Consider the following 22,228-nt stretch of genomic DNA (forward strand, 5'->3'; position numbering starts at 1 on the left):
TAACAATTTTCAATATTTACCTATCCTCAATTTGAATCTTTGAAAAGAGTCTCTATTGATTTGATCCAGGATTGTCATAAGTGCAATGGCAAACTCGACGAGTACGATTACGTTGTGATCTTGCTGCTTTAGTGGATCCTGAAGCAAATAATAGATACGATATTATTCTTCATTTCTCATCAGAGTTAACAAAGAGAATATTTTATTTAAGATTTATATAATTATTTTATCTGTATTTATAGCCATTTGTTTATATGTTTGTACGTACATATCTTATATATATCTTTGAACAACTTTTCAAATTTAGAAAGAAATAAAATAGATCAGATCATTATAAATTTTCTTACAAATAAATCAAATTTCGTAAAAAATAAGACTGTGAGATTTTTATTGAGATAAAGTTTGATTTTATCATTTTACCTTTCCATCACCGTCTTCCTTGCCCGGGCTAAGGCCAGACGCTAGCATATAAGTACTACCTATCGTCTTGATCTTCTCGATTCCTGAGAATTTTGGCTTGAGTAAGAGCTTATCAAAATCGCAGATAATCTCGTTGAGTAGACGCAGACACTCGAGACCCTGCTTATTTATATCAGTTTCATCATAAAACTCTTTGTAATTTGGTATCGATGCGAACATTACAGCAATGCTACTGTATCTCTCATGATAGAGTTCCTATTAATCAGAAAACAAATGTTCCTTATTATAATATTATTATATATTTATTATTAAAGTCAAGCAATCAATTTTCAATATGTTACATGCACATATATTTATTTTAAATAATAATTTATTTAAGAAAAGTTGTTTCAATGAAGTAATTAATTATCAGTATTTTAATGATCAATGATTTATAGTGGACTATAATATTTTATTCTCGCTAAATGTGTTCCTTTCTATCAAAGTATTAAAAGTATTTTGTAATGAATATATCTTATATATTCAAAGAACGTGTTAAATGTTTAAATCAAATTCGATTCGTAATCGCTCCTTTCAATAAAATATCATAATGTTGGTCCACATAAAGCGATAATAATAATACTAATAATAAGAGAGATAATTTTGAGGATAGTGAGAAAATTTCAAGAGCTCACTTGTGAAGCTCTTGTGGCTAAAAAGTGGTCGGCAACGTGCGCCGGAAGTATATTCTCCAGAAGAATTTTGTTGATGCCCCTCATGGTTTCCACCTCATCCTGCTCGACCCTCAGCTTACTTTTCCACAAAATATCCGTCCGAGATGTATATTCCACTTGTCGATCAAGGATGTGGAGTATTAGACTGACGAGAATCAGCAGATATCCCACTTGCATCAGATAATGGACGCCGTAAAACCTGCGGGAACGTGACCGCGTAAAATCGCAGGAATTTTCTAGCGGGTTTGCAAACGTATAACATACGCTACATCGAGTGCCGGGAGCATCTCACTCACTTGGCACCAGGACTCTCGTAGTAAAGCTGAATGACTGGTGCTTGGGAGAAAACGACGAGTATCGCGATGATGGACAGAAGCATTACACCCAGTTTCAGTAAGAAACCGACTCTCAAATGCGTCCAGCCAGCCACCAAGGCTATCACCGAGGAATACACGTACAGCTGGAAATATATCATTTATCAAGCAACTGCCTAATAAATATATGTTTACATATTTATTTTAATACTTATTTACTAATTATTTAATATATAAAATTGTTGCTTTTACTTTTTGTAAATGAAACAAAAAAATTCTGATAAGTATAAATTGATTAAAATTTCTAGAGTTTTTTTATGAGTAAAAGGAGGAGTGCTAATATTTAAACTTTTTACTTGTAATAAGAATCTATTTAGACGCAAAAATAATATTTTTAATAAAAAGAATTTTATCTTTTTTGTTTAAAAAATAGTACTTTGTTTTTGGACATACGCACTGGTACGATGTCGTTTCCGACGATCTGATCGACCTCGATCAGACTAGTGACTGATGATGCGATGGCTAGTAGGGCCGTTATTAGATACACCGTTATCCTGATTTCACGGCTAAGCGCTATTTGACTTGTTGATTCTTCAGTACTGTCAGTGTCGGTTTTACCACTAAACCACGAAATTGCGGCAAATACAACCAGGGATGCTAAGCCAGCTGCGAAGCAACCATAAACCGCGATGCTTCTGTGAATAAAAGATAGGGTTGTTCAAAAGAGAATATTTCAAGACATTCAAGAGAAATGTTACATTTAATGCACGACATTTACTGAAATGTCTCATCGCGCTGCGAAAGAGTTTAATAATATTTAAGTACTAACATGATTATTTATAATTGCTAAACTTTTCAGTAATTCCAAGTTCGTTAAATTAAATTAAATAACAAAAAATGGGCTAATGAGAAAATAATTGAAAAGTATTTTGAATAATACAATAATCTCGCGTTATTCATTTTAAATAGTCCTATATCATGTATTTTCAGAGAAGAGCCATTAAAATATTACGATTAACTATGTAATCTTATTTTGTGAAAATTTATGATTATTGAATTTGCGCAAATTTTGATACTTAATCATCAGAGTAATGAGCCTTGATATTATCAGTTCAAGTATCAAACATTCAATTAGCTTGTTATAGGAACTTGCCTTGGTAGATAAATAATCTGGATGCAGAACATCATCGCGTAAACGACGTTGGAGGCTACGACGTACCAAGGGTATTGTTCATCTCTCTGGTCTCGATACAGCTGTTCCTGATTCTTGTCTTTGAACCAATAAGTAAAAGGCGAAATCTCTTCATTTCCGCCGCACCAGTGCCTGCATCGTCCATAAAAATTGAAAAAAGTTTTATACTCTACAAATTTTATATTTAATTCAATATCATTAACAATCTAATATTGTCCTTCACACGTGTTGCTCCAAATTTCTCTTATTGGAAGTATATATATGAAAGTACATTAATTAATTTTAATAATAGCTTAATTATATGTATTGCAAGGCGTGGATTGAGCGTGTATTACGAGGCGGAAAGAGGAGAATGTAATTCAGAGAAATAATTGCTATTTTGTGAATGATTACATTTGGCTATTTGTATGACCAAATTTAACTGAGATGTATTAAAATTAGATGTCAAATTAACAATCTTAATTTTGATAGATATGACGTTGATATAAATTAATAATAAGCGTAACTCACTGTGCGTCAAAGCAGCTGGCATTGTTCGCCAATAGATTCGATTCGATCATTGCGATACTCTGTCAGGAAGAAGGAGCGCATTTGAATTAAAATCCAGTAAAACCATTCACCATTTAAATAAATAAAAGCTTACTGTTAGGCCTATATTTTTCGCCAACGTTGCTTCTGCTATATTTGCAAAAGGCTTGTCCGCACCCCAACATTCTACGTATTTTGTCATTTTGCTACTAGGCCTCGATCTATTACAAAGAAATATTTTATATTATACGTAAAGAAATATATTATTATAAGAGCTTAAATGACATCGTAATTTATTTACTTATCATTTGCTGTGATTATTATTATTTTTACTCTTACACCTTGCTATTTTTGTGAGTGCATTTTGATCAAAACTGTGTTGAAAGGAAATATAATAATAAAAACATACCTAGAAGGTACTGGTCCGCAGCCGTGTATACGATTTCCACCGTTTTCCATTCCATTTTCCTCTCGGCTTTTCTAGGGAATACAAGGATCATTATCAAATTTGCATTCGCAGTCTCCCCCTTTTATGATGGGATATATCGAATCTCACAGAATGCATTTTATGTTTCGCACGCACATGTAAACGTTAGTTTCCGCGTATTATAAAATGCAAATACTTTAAATACTTTAAGTAACGTTCTATATGTACATAATACCCTTTCATTTCCATAAATAATCATTTACAGAATACCATGCTAAGGAAACTTTCTCCTGTGAATGATGAATAAATTTCAAATAAAGGGAGATTAATCACTGTCACTGCAATCACTGTAATCGCATTTATATATTTCTATTCAAGTGGAATGATATAAATGTAAGTACGCTTCTATCTCCATGAGATCCCACTTATTCTCCTCTTAACGGGAATTAACGAGAAAGAATTTTTCCTACCCTACGTTGCGGAAGATTTAACTCGTGCGAAATTATAGTTTGCTCGAAAGAATGAAGCACCATCGGAAAATGTAAGACGCGAATAAATTGCGCGTGCAAAAGCGCGACTTGGCGAGCTTTTAAGTTTTTAACGCGTTCTCCCCGGAATATTTATCAAGATAGTGTAGACGAATTACGATCCGAACTTCGTTCATATAGAAACAAGCTGCGGGCAATTCGTTCGGATTTCTCGCCTCACAGAGCAGCTTTACTATCACTTTGCGGTAGATTATTCGCCAGTACTCGTAGATTTCCCGTTCTCTTGAAGAAAACCGCCGCGGCGCGCCGTTCGATCAACAAAATTCTTGTACCTCAATCCGATTAAAAGAGGATGGTATTACTTCCCATGAAATGGTAAGCTTTAATATCGCTATATGCAATTCTAATAACATTACACAGATCGTACGCATATCTAACAAATTATGAAAATTATGAAAACTTTATTCAAATTATATTTTGGTAAAGCTTTAATATCATCATTTGCAATTCTAATAATTATACAGATTGTACGCACATTTAAAATTATGAAAACTTTATTTAAATTATATTTTGATTTATGAAAGAAATGCAAAAATATCGCTTGCGATTGAATTTTTCCGCGCTCAATTCATTGATCAGTTTGCATCGATAGAGGCGAATGTATTACCACGACGAATAGATCGCGATGTCTTCTTTCCTTCGGTAATGCTATTTATTTTTGCTAAAGCAATTTTAATCGAGTTGTAAGAGCTTGACACTCGCAAAACTTATTTACCGATCAAGAATCAGAATCGATCGAAATCGAGAAGAATCAAGAGGGATTAGGGCACTCGCCTTACAAGAAATGCATTAGTGAAAATGGATTCTTATTTACCTTGGGCGGTACGATAAGGAAAGTCTCCACTTTGTGCTGAGCAAGGTAACTTTCCCGGGATCCTCCATCGCCCGGTTCGACCTCGAACCGATCGCCCAATTGCAGTAAAGTAGCCTTCGTTATGTGTACTCTCCTAAAATTGCGAAAAAACTGATACGATCACAGCTGATATAGCTATATTAATTTTCTTATAGTGATTCGATCAATTTCGTAATCTCGGAGAGTAAAGACTTGCGCATCTTAATATTGCAGGGATTTAAAGGTAAACCGCGCAAGCACGCAATATACGAGAACTGCATAACTATATTTAATATTAAACTACAGGATAATCCAAGGATAGTCTTCCAGTTTTATAGTCTTACGTTATTATCTCAAATATTTTTCTAATATTGAAATTTTGTGTAACTTCATCCAAGAAAATTGAGTTTGGTAATCAAACAATATTACAAAATCTTTTAAAATTTTGTAATCTCTGATTCCATTCTCTCTAAAGCTGTATACGAAAATTATCTCAGATGTTATAAATATAAAATATTAAATACCCCTCTTCTTTTTTTTAATGACGTAATAATATTATTACATTTTGTGAAACACTAAATAATCAAATCAAGGAATCCATACACAGTCTTACCCTGGTAAACCACCGCTTTCCATGTGATTGGCCAGAGTCACGTCGTCGCTCCAAACGTCGAATTGCCATTTCCGCAAGCCGAGAACTCCGCACAGTACGTTCCCCGTGTGAATCCCTATCCTCATGTCGACGTTGAAGCCAGTAGCTTCGCGAACAAATCTACGTGCAAAGAGATACAATTCAAGAACGCTTTCTCTCGTTTTATATTGAGAATATTGATTACACCCGTTCCTGTATTCCTGCACGTTTCTCATTAACCCTTATGTAAGTGACGAAAAAAATCTTAATTGGTGTGATGAAGGTACCCGGATACCTTCGGACATTTTGTAAGAAAATTGATATCCTGCAAATTACGTTCCCCATTGAGTCAATCTGTCCAAAGATAACGCTAAAATAATCGTCAGGTTAAGAGTTCTAATACGACTAGAGAACAAACAAGTTACCCGGGTACCCCGTCACTCACATAACGGTTAAATTCAATCATGACTTATATCCGTTTCATGTGATTAGAATTAAAATATAATATAAATATAAATAAAAGCCTAATATAAGCGCAAGTTACATTAACGTCTTGATACTTTCTTGTTTGACTTGTTTTTACTAAAACCTTTTCTTAATATCTAGAGCCCAGGAATCCTGTGGGAAATAACGTCGGTGAAAGCTTGGAGTCAAATGGCGGTACGTTACGCTAAATGACTGTGCAACGGGGAAATAATACAAGTCTTGAATTATTAACTTTGAAAGAGTTATGCGATCGTGATGTAATATCAGTCTGATGAGAAGTGTCAATTTTTATTTACTCTGCAAATATATGATGAGTTATATTAACAAGTCATTACGGAGAATTAAGAATTTTATAATCTAAAGAAAGAAACTATTTTTTATTCAATACGCCACATATTTGTTGCTAAAATGCAATTAGATGTACAGTGGCATATATTAAATAGAACTTTAAAAAATAGAATGAACGATTCGAATGATTAAGAGATAACGAGCAGCATTTAACGAGCTGATCTTTCGATTGCCATTGTTTCATAATAATTAATGCATATGTAACTAAATGGTGCTATACTAGTTGTACAATATAATCGAGACTATAATACAAGCCAAATGACCGCATTTCGATGCATTCACAATTGCCGAAACGTACACATGTTCGTGTACACATGATGGAACGAAAACGTACACACAATCTGTAATTAATAAAGCGCAATATATGATTAACTATGCGAAAGCATGAAGTTATCTCGACTGAGTTAACTCAACAGTTAGTGATAAATTTCTATTACTAGATACTACGTAATAATATTAATTGTATAAGAATATTTTATATTTTCTTTTCTCCTAAATAAAATTCAAAATTTGAGATAATCTTTTCTTTCAAAATTTTTCCCGCGACCACGTTATTAAAATAATCAATAATGCATAACGTAATTTTTAGTAAACTCTTTTTGGTCAGTAATAATTTTAATATTTTAATCTTAATATTTTTCTTAATTTTTACTGATACTTTTAATTTTTACCTGATGGCATCGATCATTTGTAGTCCCATGTTCACGCAGTTGTAAGCATGATTTGGGCGAGAAACAGGAAGTCCGGAGACGCAATAGTAACAGTCACCCAGAATTTTGATTCTCATACATTGATTGTCCTATAAATCGCAAATTAATTAATTATTTAATATTCTAAAAATATTGATTACAATGTTCGGTGAAAGCAGTTAAATCTAGAAGTTATTACAACCGAATAATTATGGGAATTAGAGCATAAACTTTTAAAAATTATATAAAATCTTTTTTATATGATAATTAAGTTTTCTGTAATTCGTACATACAACATATATTTATACATGCATATGTTATTTGCATTCTTATTATGTACAAAACTTTTTATAGCTTCCTTATACAATTCTCCTTTTTAAATTAAAATTTCCTTATAAAAATTTTGTAACAATGTCAACTGTGGTAATAATAATTCGTTTCATCTTCACAAGAATATTCATATTTCTGCAATTCTTTATCGATAACGGTAAAACGTCGACAAAATGGGATTCGTAACTCTTTGTATCGTGATCAGATTCGAGATTGAAAGATAACATGCGTAAATAGTACTCATTTACGTAGGCTATTCGCATTTGCATTTACATGAAAGTTCCGCGATAATTTATGAATTTCGATTATCTGCATAACTGTCGTTTTTTTTATCAATTACAATAACCATTTAATTAGCATTCCATTATCGATTTAATTAACATCCGCGCGTGCAGCTACGCGTTAATGTGTTTCATGATGTGTCCAATTTTCTAAGTACAGTTACACATGCAATAATTCATGTTATTAAATAAATGCTAATGAATATCGCGAGTAGTCTCTGCAAATCCCTGTTCAGTTATACACGCTTATTTTCATCGCAAATGCTGTTAATTGCGATAACGTGGCGCAATATTCATTAATTAATTGTCACTTTGTCTCCTCTAATTTTTATCCTCTTTTCCTTAAAAAACCGGGACATTCTTGCGATGATTTGTTTGCCAAGGGTAAACACGCTACCCTCAAAGGCGGGAAATGGACAGAGACATTCTCGGAGAAGCTTTGATAGTCTCTCGCGCATATTCCGTCCATATAAATGGAACAAAGTTTTTCCATCTATGGCGCCGTTGCTCGTGGAATGATATTTTGCCATTCTCCGCACACAATCGTGTCTCGAACAACAAAAAAGGAGCGAAAAGTTGAGAGCTGGCATCTGTTCGGAAAGCAAGTTGCAGACACCTGTATTATATATAATATACGTCGCTCAATATATCGCTCGTACAAATACTGCTTATTGCAGTAAATGCGCGGATGCTGCGACCGTTTGGGATTTTATGACGATTAGCAGCTAAATAATGATTCTATTGTATCACGCAGAGAAAAGATAGTCATCACGTTCAGAAAGCTCTTTTCATCCAACCATTTTGTTCCAGCTGCATTGGCTGGACATAATCCGCTGCTCGCACGTTGCGATTCATTGATGAAACTCGGCAATTAAACGGTATTACACGACGATTAAAGGAACGAGGAGCTACGGAAAAAGATTACTCTGTGTACTGCGCGCGTCGAGATTGAAATCTCGTCGACGCCGATAAATTCTAGTTTAGCCGGCAAAATTAAATCCAGAGAATTTTATACTCAGTTTTGATTTTCCCGTGATCGAATGATTATGAAAATAACCACTGCTTTTCGAGGATAGCCGTGACTAATGCAACGCCTCTTGAGACGCCGCGGAATTTATTTGCAGCGCAATTCCAGTCATCAAGAGCTGGCGTGCCTTTGCCATACTTCCGCCATTATTACGGTGATCATCTGGGAGTCTGTTCTTTAGCTTCGTGCAGTCATAATAAACAATTATAGTGATTTGCTGAATACTTGGAGTAATTTAAAAGCTATTTATTTGCTACAGTTTGCGCGATATCGAATATCTGATCCTTTGTTAAGTGCATCTACAAAATGTATCTGTAATTTAACATCGCAGTGATTCAACGAAATAAAACATTAAAATACAAATACAAATGCACGTAATACAAATTTAACTGATTGTGAAACGTGATAAAAAAGCTGATAAAAATTTATTTTACAGTGAAGAGTTTTGTGATAGATGTCGGAAAAAATTTTAAAAGATGTATTAATTTTCAACGTAAATTGGTTGTTAAAATAAAAAAATGTTACGTTTGTGCCTTTTATGGAGATTTAACAAAATTTAATAATCCAAAATTAAGTAAAAAACTGAAAAACGATTTTGATTATTTTTACTAGATCAAAATCAATTTGCCGAAACTGCTTTCTATACGCAATGATGTAACAAACCATTTAAACGCTTTTTGAAGCGAGAAGCAATACTTGGGAATAATTATGTGAGGTAATCAAACCAAATGGTGCATCTTATCGATTGTATGATTTTTCTGTTTAGTCAGCAAGTCAACTGATATGAAAATGACATTTATAAAGTTCGAAATAGAAGTGAAGAGAAAGACATTCGCAAAGAACAATCTATACTGCGTCGACAACGCAGTGAATCAGCGCGTAACACTTGGATTCATGGTCGGTTTGGGTGACGCCGTAAGTCCTTCCGGCTGCTGTAAAACCGAGTTATGCGATCCCGTAAAGCTGGAGGCCTTGGCGCTCTCGCAAGACTATAGTTTCCGGCGAGCGAGATTTCGCAAACTCCTCGCTACTAAGCTCCTATAACTAGCTCCTACAGCTAGCTCGCTTGTGCTAACAGATGTTCAGCTTTATAAACAATTCCTGATCGATAACGGCAGCGACGGCGGCAATGTTGTGGTCACGAGAGCGGCTTGAAAAATAAATGAAACTCGGTTTTAAAATCCGCTCGCTCGCGAACGCATGTTTTGACCGCCTTCGGCACTGGAAATACGTATTGTATGTTTGTGCATAGATATTAGTTGCGGCCAATGTAATACGGCGGCGGATGAGTTACAACATCCGCAAAAAATGTTGACTTGTTGCAAATAGTTTTGAAAGATTCGCATGAGAATCGATAAGTGTGCGATAAAAAGACTAACGATAATTAATCGATATGTCGATTATTATAAAAATTATAAATTATAAATATTATTAAAAATTATAAAAATCATGAATATGTCGATTATTATTATAAAAATAATTATAAAAGCAATGATTGAATGTTAGTTTCTTTTTAATTCTTTAAACGGTTGACTGCGGAATTAAACTAATTGTTATTTATGCAAATTTAAATGTCTCGGTTTGCTTCCGCAACTTTTCGACAAAAATATCTTTCATTTATTTTAAGAGAAGAAAACTTGTTGCAAGTTTGTTACAAAAATGCAGAATATTGATTTCTTAATATTCATATTAAAATAAAAGGAGATCATTAAATACTTTACTTGAGTTAGGGTTTTACTAGCGGGGTAAAGTAGGTGAGTACCGCTCTCTTGAAAAACTCGGGAATTGCGCTTAGTATCGTCGTACCATTGTCGTTTTAAAAGCAATCTCCTGCGCTAATGTAGCGTGACGCGGAAGTTCATGCTCTTTCTTTGCCAAGAGAAAGAATGCAAGTGGCATCCGATTATGAGTAGAGAGGCGCGCAATACTATGCTTGCCTCTCCATAGCCGTATTAATCTGCAGCTTTATTAGTCTAAGCTTAAAGCTGCAAAGAAAATCGGAAGAACGAGCAAAAAAATGACAGAGTGAAGCTAACTGCGTTTTTTCCGTCTAGCTGTTTTATTAGATTCGAATATTACTTTAGATTAAAAACAGAAATTCCTCTTCACAATTAGTCTTCTACACGTGTGAACCTAATTAAATTTTACATTCTTCGATAAACCGCTGTTTCTCATTGAAGCTAGAAAAAAATCACGTTGCGGTATCATGAAAATTTCATATCGAATTTATACACTTATTATAAACTATTTTTTTTGCATTTTTTGCTGATGTGACTACCTTATGTATTCGATTTTCCATTGCGAATAAAGTTTTCATGAAATCATTTCGAAAAAGGCAGATAGAAGGTAGCCGCTAGCGAGAAATAAATTGCGCACACACTTTCGCGAAAGGGAATCAGCAATTTTTCGACTGGAAAACTTTTATTTCTATCGCTCAATCGCAATTTGATTGAATGACATTCGATATTTCTCGAAAAAGTGCGACTCTCGTGGTTCACATTTTGCATACACGCAATCTCATTTATTATTTTTTAACTAAAGCAATTTATCATTTCCGCTGAATTTCGGCATTGCGTATTTCATTTCATTGCGCATTCTTTTCAATCTCCCTTTTCCTACCATTTTTCATCTCAGTGCTCTTACCTATATTATTTTCTAACGTGAAATGCCACGTGTTTAACTTTAATTTTGCAAAGAGTTGTGTACAATTTTTCACATACAATTTGTATAATGGCTGAAAAAGAAAGCGCTTCACTTATATGTAATAATAGATATAATTTACTTTGTTTTCAATTTGCGTCTCTTAAAGCATTTATGCTTTACAGTAACATTGCAATGTATTTTCGCAAAACGATTATTTATTAAGCAAACATGAAATTGCTGTAACTCGGGACAGACCATGAGTTTCAAGCTTTTTTGATAAAGGTTTATTTATGTCAAGCTGCAAGCCGGAAAATTTGTTTTGTCGGCGGTAATGTCGCGCGTCAACAACAAATTCCGTTTTAAAACCATATATTGATGGATTGAAAAATCTTCTGTTTGTTTGCAATGCTAAAAAAATATCGTGTCTGAACAAATCATCAAACGGAAGTAAACGTAAATATAAAGATTTAAAATATTCTAGGCACATCATGCCTATGAATATTATTTTAAATTATAGCATTTTTTTCATGTGCACACATCAAGATAGATCATTCTTAAAGTTATGAAATAACACTGTTGTACCACATTTTCTCAAGTAAAATTGTCTTCTAACAAAAACTAAAAAATTCCCTTTTTTATTTTATTTTTTGAGGTAGTTGTTTTGTATCGTTATATTAAAACCAAATATTTGTCGATTCTACGATATAATTTTCATTGAATACATTTTATTCGATTCGAGATGTTTGAATATTATATTCCCTCGTAAATTAAAAACACACTTTCCCCATCGTTCTTTGCACAAGTTATAGGCGATCGTATATTCTGCTTGTTTGTAAAAAGGGTAAAAGGTTTCCGACATTTTATTCGTGCCGTATTAATGGATCCATATCGACCTTCGCTATCGATACAATATTGATACACATTGCAAGAGATCTGGTTGCGACAGTGTGGTTTTCTCTCTCTTCATCGATCCAACGTCCGAGTATCAGGTGTACTTGTCTCATATCGGAATCAAATTTAAAAATAATACAGACAATCCTGAACGCATGTTAATAAAAAAATGTTATACGTGTGTGTATATGTGTGTACAATGCTGAGAATATAATAAATAAGTATCAATTCCTATATTTGCAAAGAACAATTCTTACATGTACTTAGAGGAAAGCTTTTTGTTAAAGCTGAGAAATTTTCTTCTAACAAAATGGGATTTATTTTTTTTGGAAACTAAAAATAAATTAATAATTTGATTTTTACTTGAACTTTTTTTACCTGTGCTATCTGATCGAACCTGCCGAAGAGCTCGTTAAGCGTCTTTACGAGATCGGATGCTGAGAGTTGCTCTGACAGCGGCGTAAAATTCACGATGTCCGCATAGAGAATGCTATGTATTAACAGATATTATTCTTTAAAATTGTACTACAAATATCTGGAAAAATGCTGTGGAGAAAACACTGAATAAAATTACATTTTTAACGCGGAATATTTTTTAAATTAATATATTAATTTTGGAAGCATCTCGAAGAACATATTTCGAAGAAAGACGCATATCGATGGGGAAAAATTTGCTTTTGAGCAATCGACATTTGAGAGAGGTTGAATTGGACTCCATACAATCGTGCGACCACGTGACGTAAATTCAGAATGCATCGTTAGATTAGTGCATAAATAAGAGAGAAGCCACCGAAAGCGATATGCGACACGTGCAGGATGCGTTTAATTCAATGCAATCGATATTCGCTGCCATTATTCGCGACCCACATAATCTCCGCGAGAAGCAGAGTCATATATGCGCCTTTAAAAAACACTGATAAAATTATTCTTGTTCTTGACCTTGCGAATCATATCTTTATCTTATTTTTAACATTGCCTTCTTGTCGTGGATCGATTCAATCGGATTAAAATGAGATGAGTCTCTTAGATATCGAGAAAGAATAGCAATTTAAATTTTAATTTCCTTACGGAGTAAGAAATATAATTTTCTTCGAATTTATGATTAAGAGAATTCACATCGGCACATTCGATTAATTAACACTATGATTAATAATTTACAAATAAAGATTACACAAAGACATAAAGTTTCTGTTGCAATTAAAGATATTATATTATAAATTAAAACGATTACCTGACGTTGTTATGTCGTTGTACGTACATCTCTTGGAACGTGGTTTGCTTGTGTTTATTAGCTTCCTGGCAAGCATCCGCCATTTTCAGCATTATACTCCTTTTCACCTGGGATAAAATATCATGATATATTAATATCATAATTTTTGTACATAAAGCATCATTTGTATAGATGTTACAAAGTTATTGCAATATAAATATCTCGGTGTAAAATGTTTTATGGTGATTAAAGCAACTCTCTGATGTAATTTCATATCATATATTTCTGACACATTAAATTCGAAATTTGTACATTGTGCAACCCAGTCTGTACGCTATATTTTTTGATTAGTTGGATTAACATTCAAATTACTTGTCCGTAGACATAAATTATCTACCTCGCTGGTGATGATTATACGTCACGGTTACATACAGAAGTATTGCATACAAAATATATTTCTACGTTTTACATACATATGAAACTGCTAACTTAAATTCATGTTTATATAAATCGGATTCTAAAATTATATTTATAGCAGCTTCATGTATACATGTAGTAAACGCATGTAGCCATAGCCTGCAGCTTAATTAAATGCCTGAATCAATTGTTTGCGTATAATTGGAAAAAGCTTTTCTATTATACATGCAATCATACACATTACATGATAAAAGCGATTATTTCCGTAATGGATCATAATGAAGGTTTTAATTAAATCTCACTAAACATGATTTTGCACGATACATTTTTATGGGCATGGCTCACCTCTGCCGCGATGTAGGCAGGAATAACGCTCAGCAATAATTGCTCTTGTTGTTCCCTCTCACACTCGAGCTTGATTCGTGATTCGATCACCGTTTTCGTGCCGGAGAAGGTTTTCCGATGGGCTCTCGCCGTCAAGATCCTGTAGTACATGCCTGCGAGGACAGCCGTTAGAAGGAACACGATCTCCACTGTGATCTATCAAAACGAATTTCTTTCAATTGGCTCGTGTATAGATTAAAACATTCTTAGAAGCTTCAGTCTGTTCAAGTTCTAGAATAGCTGATAGATTTGGTTATTGCAGCATCACATAACGTACCGTAGAAATTTTCTTTATGCTGACTTATACGTTATATGTGCACAATGAATCTTTAATTGCAACGTTTACAAAAGTGTATAATATGTAATTTTGTTGTAAGTTTTATACATGGAATTTACAGAATAAAATTGTTTGAATATAAATTTTAATGAAAAGCAAGAGAAAAATTTAAAAAACTCCATAATTGGAAATAATAGTCATTAGTTTGCTTGTTTTATTATTGTTGTATAATCATGTTATACAATCGTTACACCAAAAGACATTTATATTATATTATTATATATAATGTAACCAAATATTATAATAATAGTTGTTATAATAATAGTTTCTATGTCTATACAATAATTATCAAATAAATTCAATATAATACCTATATATAAATATCTCTCTCGATAATCTCAGTTGCATTTACCTGAATTATATCGTAATAGCTCGACAGATCGCCGAAGATGAGTCTTCGTGAAATGTAAGCGAATGCCAAGATGCTACCAATGATGAGCGGTACTTGCCACCTCATCTTAGGCAGAATGGCGATTATTGACAGGATGCAGGCGAACAAGGGTAGAATGTCTCCTAATATTAAAATTCCTAGACCAAGTATAATGGAGGATGCTAAACCTATCAGTATTCTGGATCGTTTGGAAGTCATAGCTGAGGATAATTGCGTGACCACCAGAAATGTTAAAGAAGTGATGAGCATGGTCGTCAATGCTGACACGGGTATTAGATCAATCATGTGAAAGTGCTCCTGAAAAATAAATAATTAAATATCGCATAAACAAGATCAATTCTTTATGATCCAGTTTTCGCGATTTGTAAAACAACGTTCCTCTTTCTTTTCCTTCTCCCTTTTATTTCATTTACAATTTTTATATCCAGATTTATTAATATACAATTACGTTCTGCCACCTATTCTAGGCGATTCAAATAGGAGGAAAATTTGATTCCTACATTTTTGCCAGTTGGAAATAACTTGTTAATTATACAGTAGGGAAGTCGGATCAAAATGCAATATTAAAACGAGCAGAAACGAGCTGCTTGTGCGAGAAATGTAAAAAATAAGCTTAACGAATCATGTTCCACGTTTCATTTTTCTCGCAAAAGCTATCACGAGATAGTAAGCACGTTAATGCTCGGAGATCTGTAAACTTCCGTGTTTGGAGTTGCAAATTCAGAATTTTCATTAAATGCGTTCTCTTCGAATTTCAAAATACACTTGTTTTATCGGTAATTGATTCCGTTTATTTTTTAATGTTGTTGAGATACGAGAGAAGCTTCTCGATGTGAGATAAATCACATTATCAATTTTCTTACGCGTCTCGCGAATCCTCAACGGATCAGGTTACTGTTTTACTGTCAGTTCTTCAATCCCATCCTCTCGAATCTAAACATTCGCGGTATTTTATTTATTTTTTATTTTATTTATTTATTTATTTTATTTTTTATTCTTTGTAATCTATCGATTCGAACAATCTCAGCATTTGCCTGGTTATTTTGTACCTTTGATACTTAATTAAATAATATTTCATATCTTTCTGGACTTCGCTAACGAGTGCTCTGTGATTAAGTTTCACTTATTTGTAGCTGGCTCGCGAAGAATACGTATGCACTTATCGTCGAGAGACATTTTGGAGTAATATCGATCCAATCTAGAAGAATACTAGATGAAGTTTTAATTGAAAGTTAATTACATGTCGATCGTCATCTTGTAACCTGCACTGTCGAAGCGTAATATTTCACCTTCGAGCTTAGGATACCTCATACATCTCGTTAAGGGGTATTGATTTTCGAAAATAGCAAGTAATTACAAGACGGTATGACTATAACTTCTCTTCAAAATTGTTTTTTGATTATTATAGATCAGAGTAAAATAAAATATTCCAGAGAAGCAAGTTTTATAGAAGTTCTCCAAATTTTTTAAATCTTTAAATATTTTTGCAGGCAAAAACAAATTACGGCAATACACGTATGATGAAAATCTAACTGTTAAGCAGATTATTTACCGTTATTTCTCTGTTGTTTAGTTATAATTAGACGCAATGAATGCACATTTTGAGACATGGACAAAAATTTTGATGATGTTTTTAATGACTGAATTTTAATGGTTAATTTCAACTTACATGATAATCGGTGAAGCACAGAGCACCGAGAGCGATCAACGAGGCAACAGCGGAGACGCATAGCGTTCCCGTGTAAAGTGATGCCGTCAGTTTTCCCTCGTACTTATCGCGAAGTTCTTGAAGTTCTTTAACACCTGCATCATCGCTTGCACCTTCGCCAAGGCTTTCTGAAAAAAGCATTGGATCATTATACGTTAATTTTATTATATTCACATATTGCGTGTATAAAAATAAACGTATAAAGCCCGGTTTAGACTATGCAATATATTGCTCAAAATTTGACGCAATTTTTAAAGCAAGAAATCTAAAACGGGCTTAAAAAGGAAAAATCCTTGGATGAAAGAGAGAATTCTCGAATGTCTCTAAATTTAATAATCGTGAAGAGATATTAAATATTTGTGACAAAAAGATAAATAGAAATCGAAAGGAGCTTGTCTGTGATTTTAAATTTAGATATTTGTCAGCAAGACATAGCAATGTAAACCTAAGTAATCATTTTGTTCATTGAAAGAGAATATTCTTAAACTTTTAATTCATTTTGTAAATATATATAAACTTTAATAACATAAGTAAAGCTGAATATTTGCACAGGACTATTTGTACTTCCCTTTCCATAACTAATTGTAAATACAATGCATATATATATGCGTAATAGCAACATAGTTCGATGTGTGTTTCAGACATAACTCAGAGAGAATTACTGACTGAATGCATTTGACTTCCGCTTGGAAAGGACGTTTCGTATCGTAATGCATAGGATTGTAAATGCTACACTGAATGCTGCATGATGTATGTTGCATTGTGGAAACTTCAGTTACAGTACAAGATACAATTAGTGATGCATAAACATGAATGAAAATTATCTGCGATATGTATAACATATAACAGAAATATATATAGAACTCCCAACCCAGTTATTTTGCAAGTACCTTTGGCATTATTATTGCATGGAATGGCGCACAATTAATATAGTAATGAAATTTATTTAGACATTAAGTATCCTTTTCTGATGTGCATAAGTTGTCTTCTAGTGTATAAAAGTATAAAAAAGTAAAAAGTAAAAAGTATCAAAGTGTATAAGTGTATAAGTTTACCTTGTATACGTTATTACGACATATAAATGCGTATGTAAGATATTATTATCTGGAACTAGATTTATATACAGGATTGTATAATTACATACTATATTACTAATTATTTTATATATATATATACACACACACGTACTATTTAATTTATATATTTTGTATTAGTATACTACAAATATTTCGTTTTTAATACTAATTAAAAAAAGATATTAATAGCAATATATATTATGTATTTTCTTTGCATCATTTCTAGCACTAAGAACTTTTCGTGTCTATACAAGAAAGCCCTTCCCAGTTTGTTAATGGTTGTTAAGTTCCTTATAGCGTTTTTTCGCAAAAAGAGTATAAAGTACGTTACTGCGCGTGCTTTAACAATCAACCCTTTTTGCCGTGCGAGGATGGGTGATGGTATCTATAAAGGTTAATTGAGAAGGTTTTAAAGGACGAGCAAAATTAAGATCGATATACGACGTGAAAAAGGTAGAATGAATACGAACTTAATTAAATTGATTAATTATTTAAATTGACAAACTTAATTACGACAAGTTGGAAGAGACAAAGATAGAATTCTTGTACGAAGATGTAACACAAACTTGACCTCAAATTATAAACGAAAAGTGAAATATAAAGTTAAGAAAAACAAAATTAATCCTTTATGTGATGTATTACATTTTTATATAATTTTAGATATTAGCATACATATGTTTTAATATATCTTAGAAATAAAAAACGTTTTTGTCGTTCTTTTTGTCAATTTCATAAAAGAATTAATATTTTATTATTGCATACTATGTTTCTGTCGACATATTTTACTCCATTTCTGGGTAAATTAAGTTATTTGGCTAGTTTCCGAATTTATGACCTTAAAACTTCAGTATCATGTCGTGGTAACATCCCATCGATAATTCGTCCTGATAGAAATCCGATACGTGAACGATATGCGTGCAAAAAGAGTATTTCCAAAATATCTGATACCTGGAGGGTTCGTCTATAAAATCGGCTGCTACTGATATTGAGCGCAAATGGCAAAACATTTCTTACAGAGTCACAGATTTTATGTGATTGCTTGAATACATTTTTATATTTTTATATAAAGCTTGACAGTATTTGTATAAACTCTTAAATATCCTTTATACAATAAATATAAATTATATACTTGTATAACTTATGCACATATTTTACATTTATACTTGCTTTTTAAGTTATTCCGAATTCTCTAAATTCCCTCTGAATTCATTTAAATGAAAACTTTGTATAATAACGGCTATTATTTTAAGACAATTGTTTAAGTGCAGTAAAACATCGCTTATTTTATCGCTTATTTTAATTCTGTTTGACCGAATATTATTGTAGCATTATTTTATAATAAAAACATTTTCGTTACGATAACTGAGCTTCTTCTCATAAAATTTTGTCGATTTTACTCGTTAATTGGTCATTTACTACCGTGTTTGTAATCAAAGCACGTATCCGCGAGGGATAAGAAGGCGTAGGCGCCTTGTGTGGCCGTACACGACTGTACGAGTGCATTAACTTAATTGATCGAAGTTGCTGTCGTCGGCGACTAAAGCGAATCAACCTAATCCGCTAATGAAACAAGTCGCGTTCAGACACGCGATCGCAGCTAATTGTTCGATAAAGTCAAGGGCAGCAGCATCGGCGTTGGTGATACTAATTACTTACACTTGCTCTTTTGCTGATCCACATGTAGCACGAAAGATTGCAATTAGACACCTCGTTAAATTGATCACAACGAAATTATCGAAATTATTGAAATTATTCTGCACAGTCGTGCAGAACTGAAGCGTACGTATACGTTGTATTTCCACCGCACTGTGTTTACGTAATTGGCAATACGCAATATAAATCATAATAATGTTACGTGACAAGGAACGTAATATACCTATATATTACACGATATTGTGATGTGTAATAATCTAATTGCAGTAATAATAATAACAGGCGCGAAAAGAACTAAAATCAATTTTATTATACGTATAATATTAATATAATGTTCAATTTTTCATTTTCTTTCTTTCCGCCTATCATTACCTCTTCCAATGTATTAAGAAATTTTTATAAAACAGATATCCTTTTTAAGTAGTATTAATCGTCATATTATTTATTAATATATAGTATTAATCGTAATTAAACTTCAATCGTTCGATTGAAGTACAATTACTCTTATAAATCTTATAAAAATTACATCTATACAAGTTTTTTTACTTGATGTCTTTTACTCGATGTATCGTCTCTGTTCTGTTCCAGTTTTCCCTCGTTTAAATCATAAACTGTATAACATTTGATCAGTACATTAAATTGGCTGCCGCTCTCGTTCTCGTCCTCATGACGGATCGTCACGCCATGGATTCCCCGTGAAATGCAACCGCGCGACGTGAATCGTGAAGGATTTTTCTCGATATGAATGTAGAATGCGTTTTTTTCGCCCTTTCTCCACGCATTCATATAACTTTCAATAGCTTCTGCTCACCGTTCGTCACTCTCGCATATAGTATTCTCGTATGGAAATCGCGGGAATATTTTTTGCAGAACTCCCGCTTCGCGAATATCTGCATTCATATACTACAACGATTTTATAGCGACACGAGTAATATTATTTTTAATACGAGCACGGTTTTCGTTGGAGCTTGCAATTCGTTATACACTGACTTTGAAATATAAGTGTAGAGAAAACCGGGTCAGGTTTCACTAAAAATATATCTCTGCTTTGGACTCTGATTTATTGGTATGCGGATAATATACGGATACACGAAAAGGCAATGCTCACGATATGCTCAGTCGAGTTCTTTCTCTTCTATAGTTTTCCGAATTTTGTCTATTCGCGACAGCTGATCCCCTTCTTCTTGTCTCTCTTTTTAAACTGCATCCTCACTGGAGCAACAACGAGCAACTTATTGTTGCTAAATGTTTCATAATAATATTTTCTCCACACTGAAGCAATAATTGTCTTGAACAACTGTCTTGAATACTTGTCTTAAAATAATAGCCGTTACTATAAAAGTAAATATACTTTAATTACTATAAATTAAAGTTTTTATTTAAAAGAATTCAGAGGGAATTTAGAGAACTTGGAATAATTTAAGAAGCAAATATAAATATAAAATATATATAAGTTATATAATTTATATTTATAGGATATTTAAGAGTTTATGCAAATACTGTCAAGCTTTATACATTGCTATAAGCAACATAATCACAGGAACATTTGGGGTTTATTCCTGTAGGGACGCGAGTTTAAAGCGCGATTTCTAGATAGACCAGATTGATTTTTCTGAACATCCGTTAAACAATCTGAAGAGGTCATGTTGTTTGCGCCAGAATCGTGCTCTTTTGTTCGCCGGCACTATTTGTCAAAATATCTGGGAATGTACCGTAAGACTTTTGTGAAGACTTTTGCGTTCGCTCCTACCGCTGTACTACTCTATTCCGCATTTTATATCTTTATCTCTAATAAACTTCTGGATTTCTTGATCGGACTCTTTTCTAAATAATAAAAAAGTTTTTTTTATTTATTTTCCCTACATTCCTATTTCCGTCTTTCTTGCCAGTAACAAGTTGTCCATACTCAACAAACAAATTCAAACAGTTTCGTTGCAAATAGTGTAGAGTAAATAATGACAGAACAAGACGTGCTTCTTGCAGCTGCAGCATACGTCATTATTAATGGCAATAGAAAGGAAAAACGAAAAGTATGAGTGCGACCTGCATTTATATTTCTTATCGCAAGGTGCCCATAAACACTTGTACTTCCTATATTCTTCTATTAATTTCTATATATTTGATCAAATTTATAATTTTTTATTGATAAGTAATAAATTAATTCATTATCCCATTTTCACTGTCTGAGACATTTATGCGACCGCGTAACCGCGATTGTGCAGCAACTGAATGTCCACAGTGAAGGAACATTTATTTCTGTTGCGACTTGTTGACGCGTGTTACTGTTTTTCCTTTCATCTTTACCACTTCGAATGGAAACATGCAACAAGCGGCAACTTTTGTCGCTGGCAACAGAAAGAGTAAGGAACTCCAAGAAACTTTTAGCGACAACGAGCAACTGTTTTAAGAAACATGGAACATCAAAAAATTGCTCCAGTGGGGACGCAGCTTTACGTAGTCGTATCGCAAGTTCACATGCTACATTTAAACAGGAAGCTATCTTTCCTGAAAGATAATCGCGTAATCAGCTGTTGAGCCGAAAACAAACAAGCATCCTCGGATATCATTCGTTAGAAGGCACCGAAAAAATAGGAAATTATTAGAGAAATGATTAGAAAATCCTTCCTAGAATACATCTTTTCCTACATAACTTTGCAAATATTTTGCGAGACTTGTCCGGGCAGTTGTGAGCTAGAGTTTACTGCATTATCAAATATTTGCAATTCGCACGTCGGTATTGGTCCTATATCAA

The 22,228-nt window shown here is 33.3% G+C and overlaps 1 protein-coding gene across 2 annotated transcripts in view; it reads right to left on the minus strand.

Annotated features, from left to right (window-relative positions):
- LOC105285379 (adenylate cyclase type 2) overlaps nt 1–22,228 on the minus strand; it is a 39,371-nt gene that overhangs the window by 1,379 nt on the left and 15,764 nt on the right. Inside the window, exons 2-18 of one of the 2 annotated variants that reach the window (XM_011349537.3) lie at nt 16,709–16,875; nt 15,001–15,336; nt 14,273–14,467; nt 13,532–13,638; nt 12,679–12,790; nt 7,111–7,238; nt 5,588–5,746; nt 4,957–5,089; nt 3,577–3,647; nt 3,283–3,388; nt 3,150–3,208; nt 2,601–2,780; nt 1,905–2,142; nt 1,430–1,593; nt 1,095–1,332; nt 421–675; nt 21–138 (exon numbers count right to left, since the gene is read on the minus strand). In XM_011349537.3, coding sequence (XP_011347839.1) covers nt 21–138; nt 421–675; nt 1,095–1,332; nt 1,430–1,593; nt 1,905–2,142; nt 2,601–2,780; nt 3,150–3,208; nt 3,283–3,388; nt 3,577–3,647; nt 4,957–5,089; nt 5,588–5,746; nt 7,111–7,238; nt 12,679–12,790; nt 13,532–13,638; nt 14,273–14,467; nt 15,001–15,336; nt 16,709–16,875 — 2,766 coding nt within the window. Of the gene's footprint in view, nt 1–20; nt 139–420; nt 676–1,094; nt 1,333–1,429; nt 1,594–1,904; nt 2,143–2,600; nt 2,781–3,149; nt 3,209–3,282; nt 3,389–3,576; nt 3,648–4,956; nt 5,090–5,587; nt 5,747–7,110; nt 7,239–12,678; nt 12,791–13,531; nt 13,639–14,272; nt 14,468–15,000; nt 15,337–16,708; nt 16,889–22,228 lie in introns of those variants that run through there. The other variant, XM_026970916.1, reaches the window with a different exon arrangement.

The sequence above is a fragment of the Ooceraea biroi genome, chromosome 7 (assembly GCF_003672135.1).
Source record: "Ooceraea biroi isolate clonal line C1 chromosome 7, Obir_v5.4, whole genome shotgun sequence".
NCBI classification, from domain to species: Eukaryota; Metazoa; Arthropoda; class Insecta; order Hymenoptera; family Formicidae; genus Ooceraea; species Ooceraea biroi.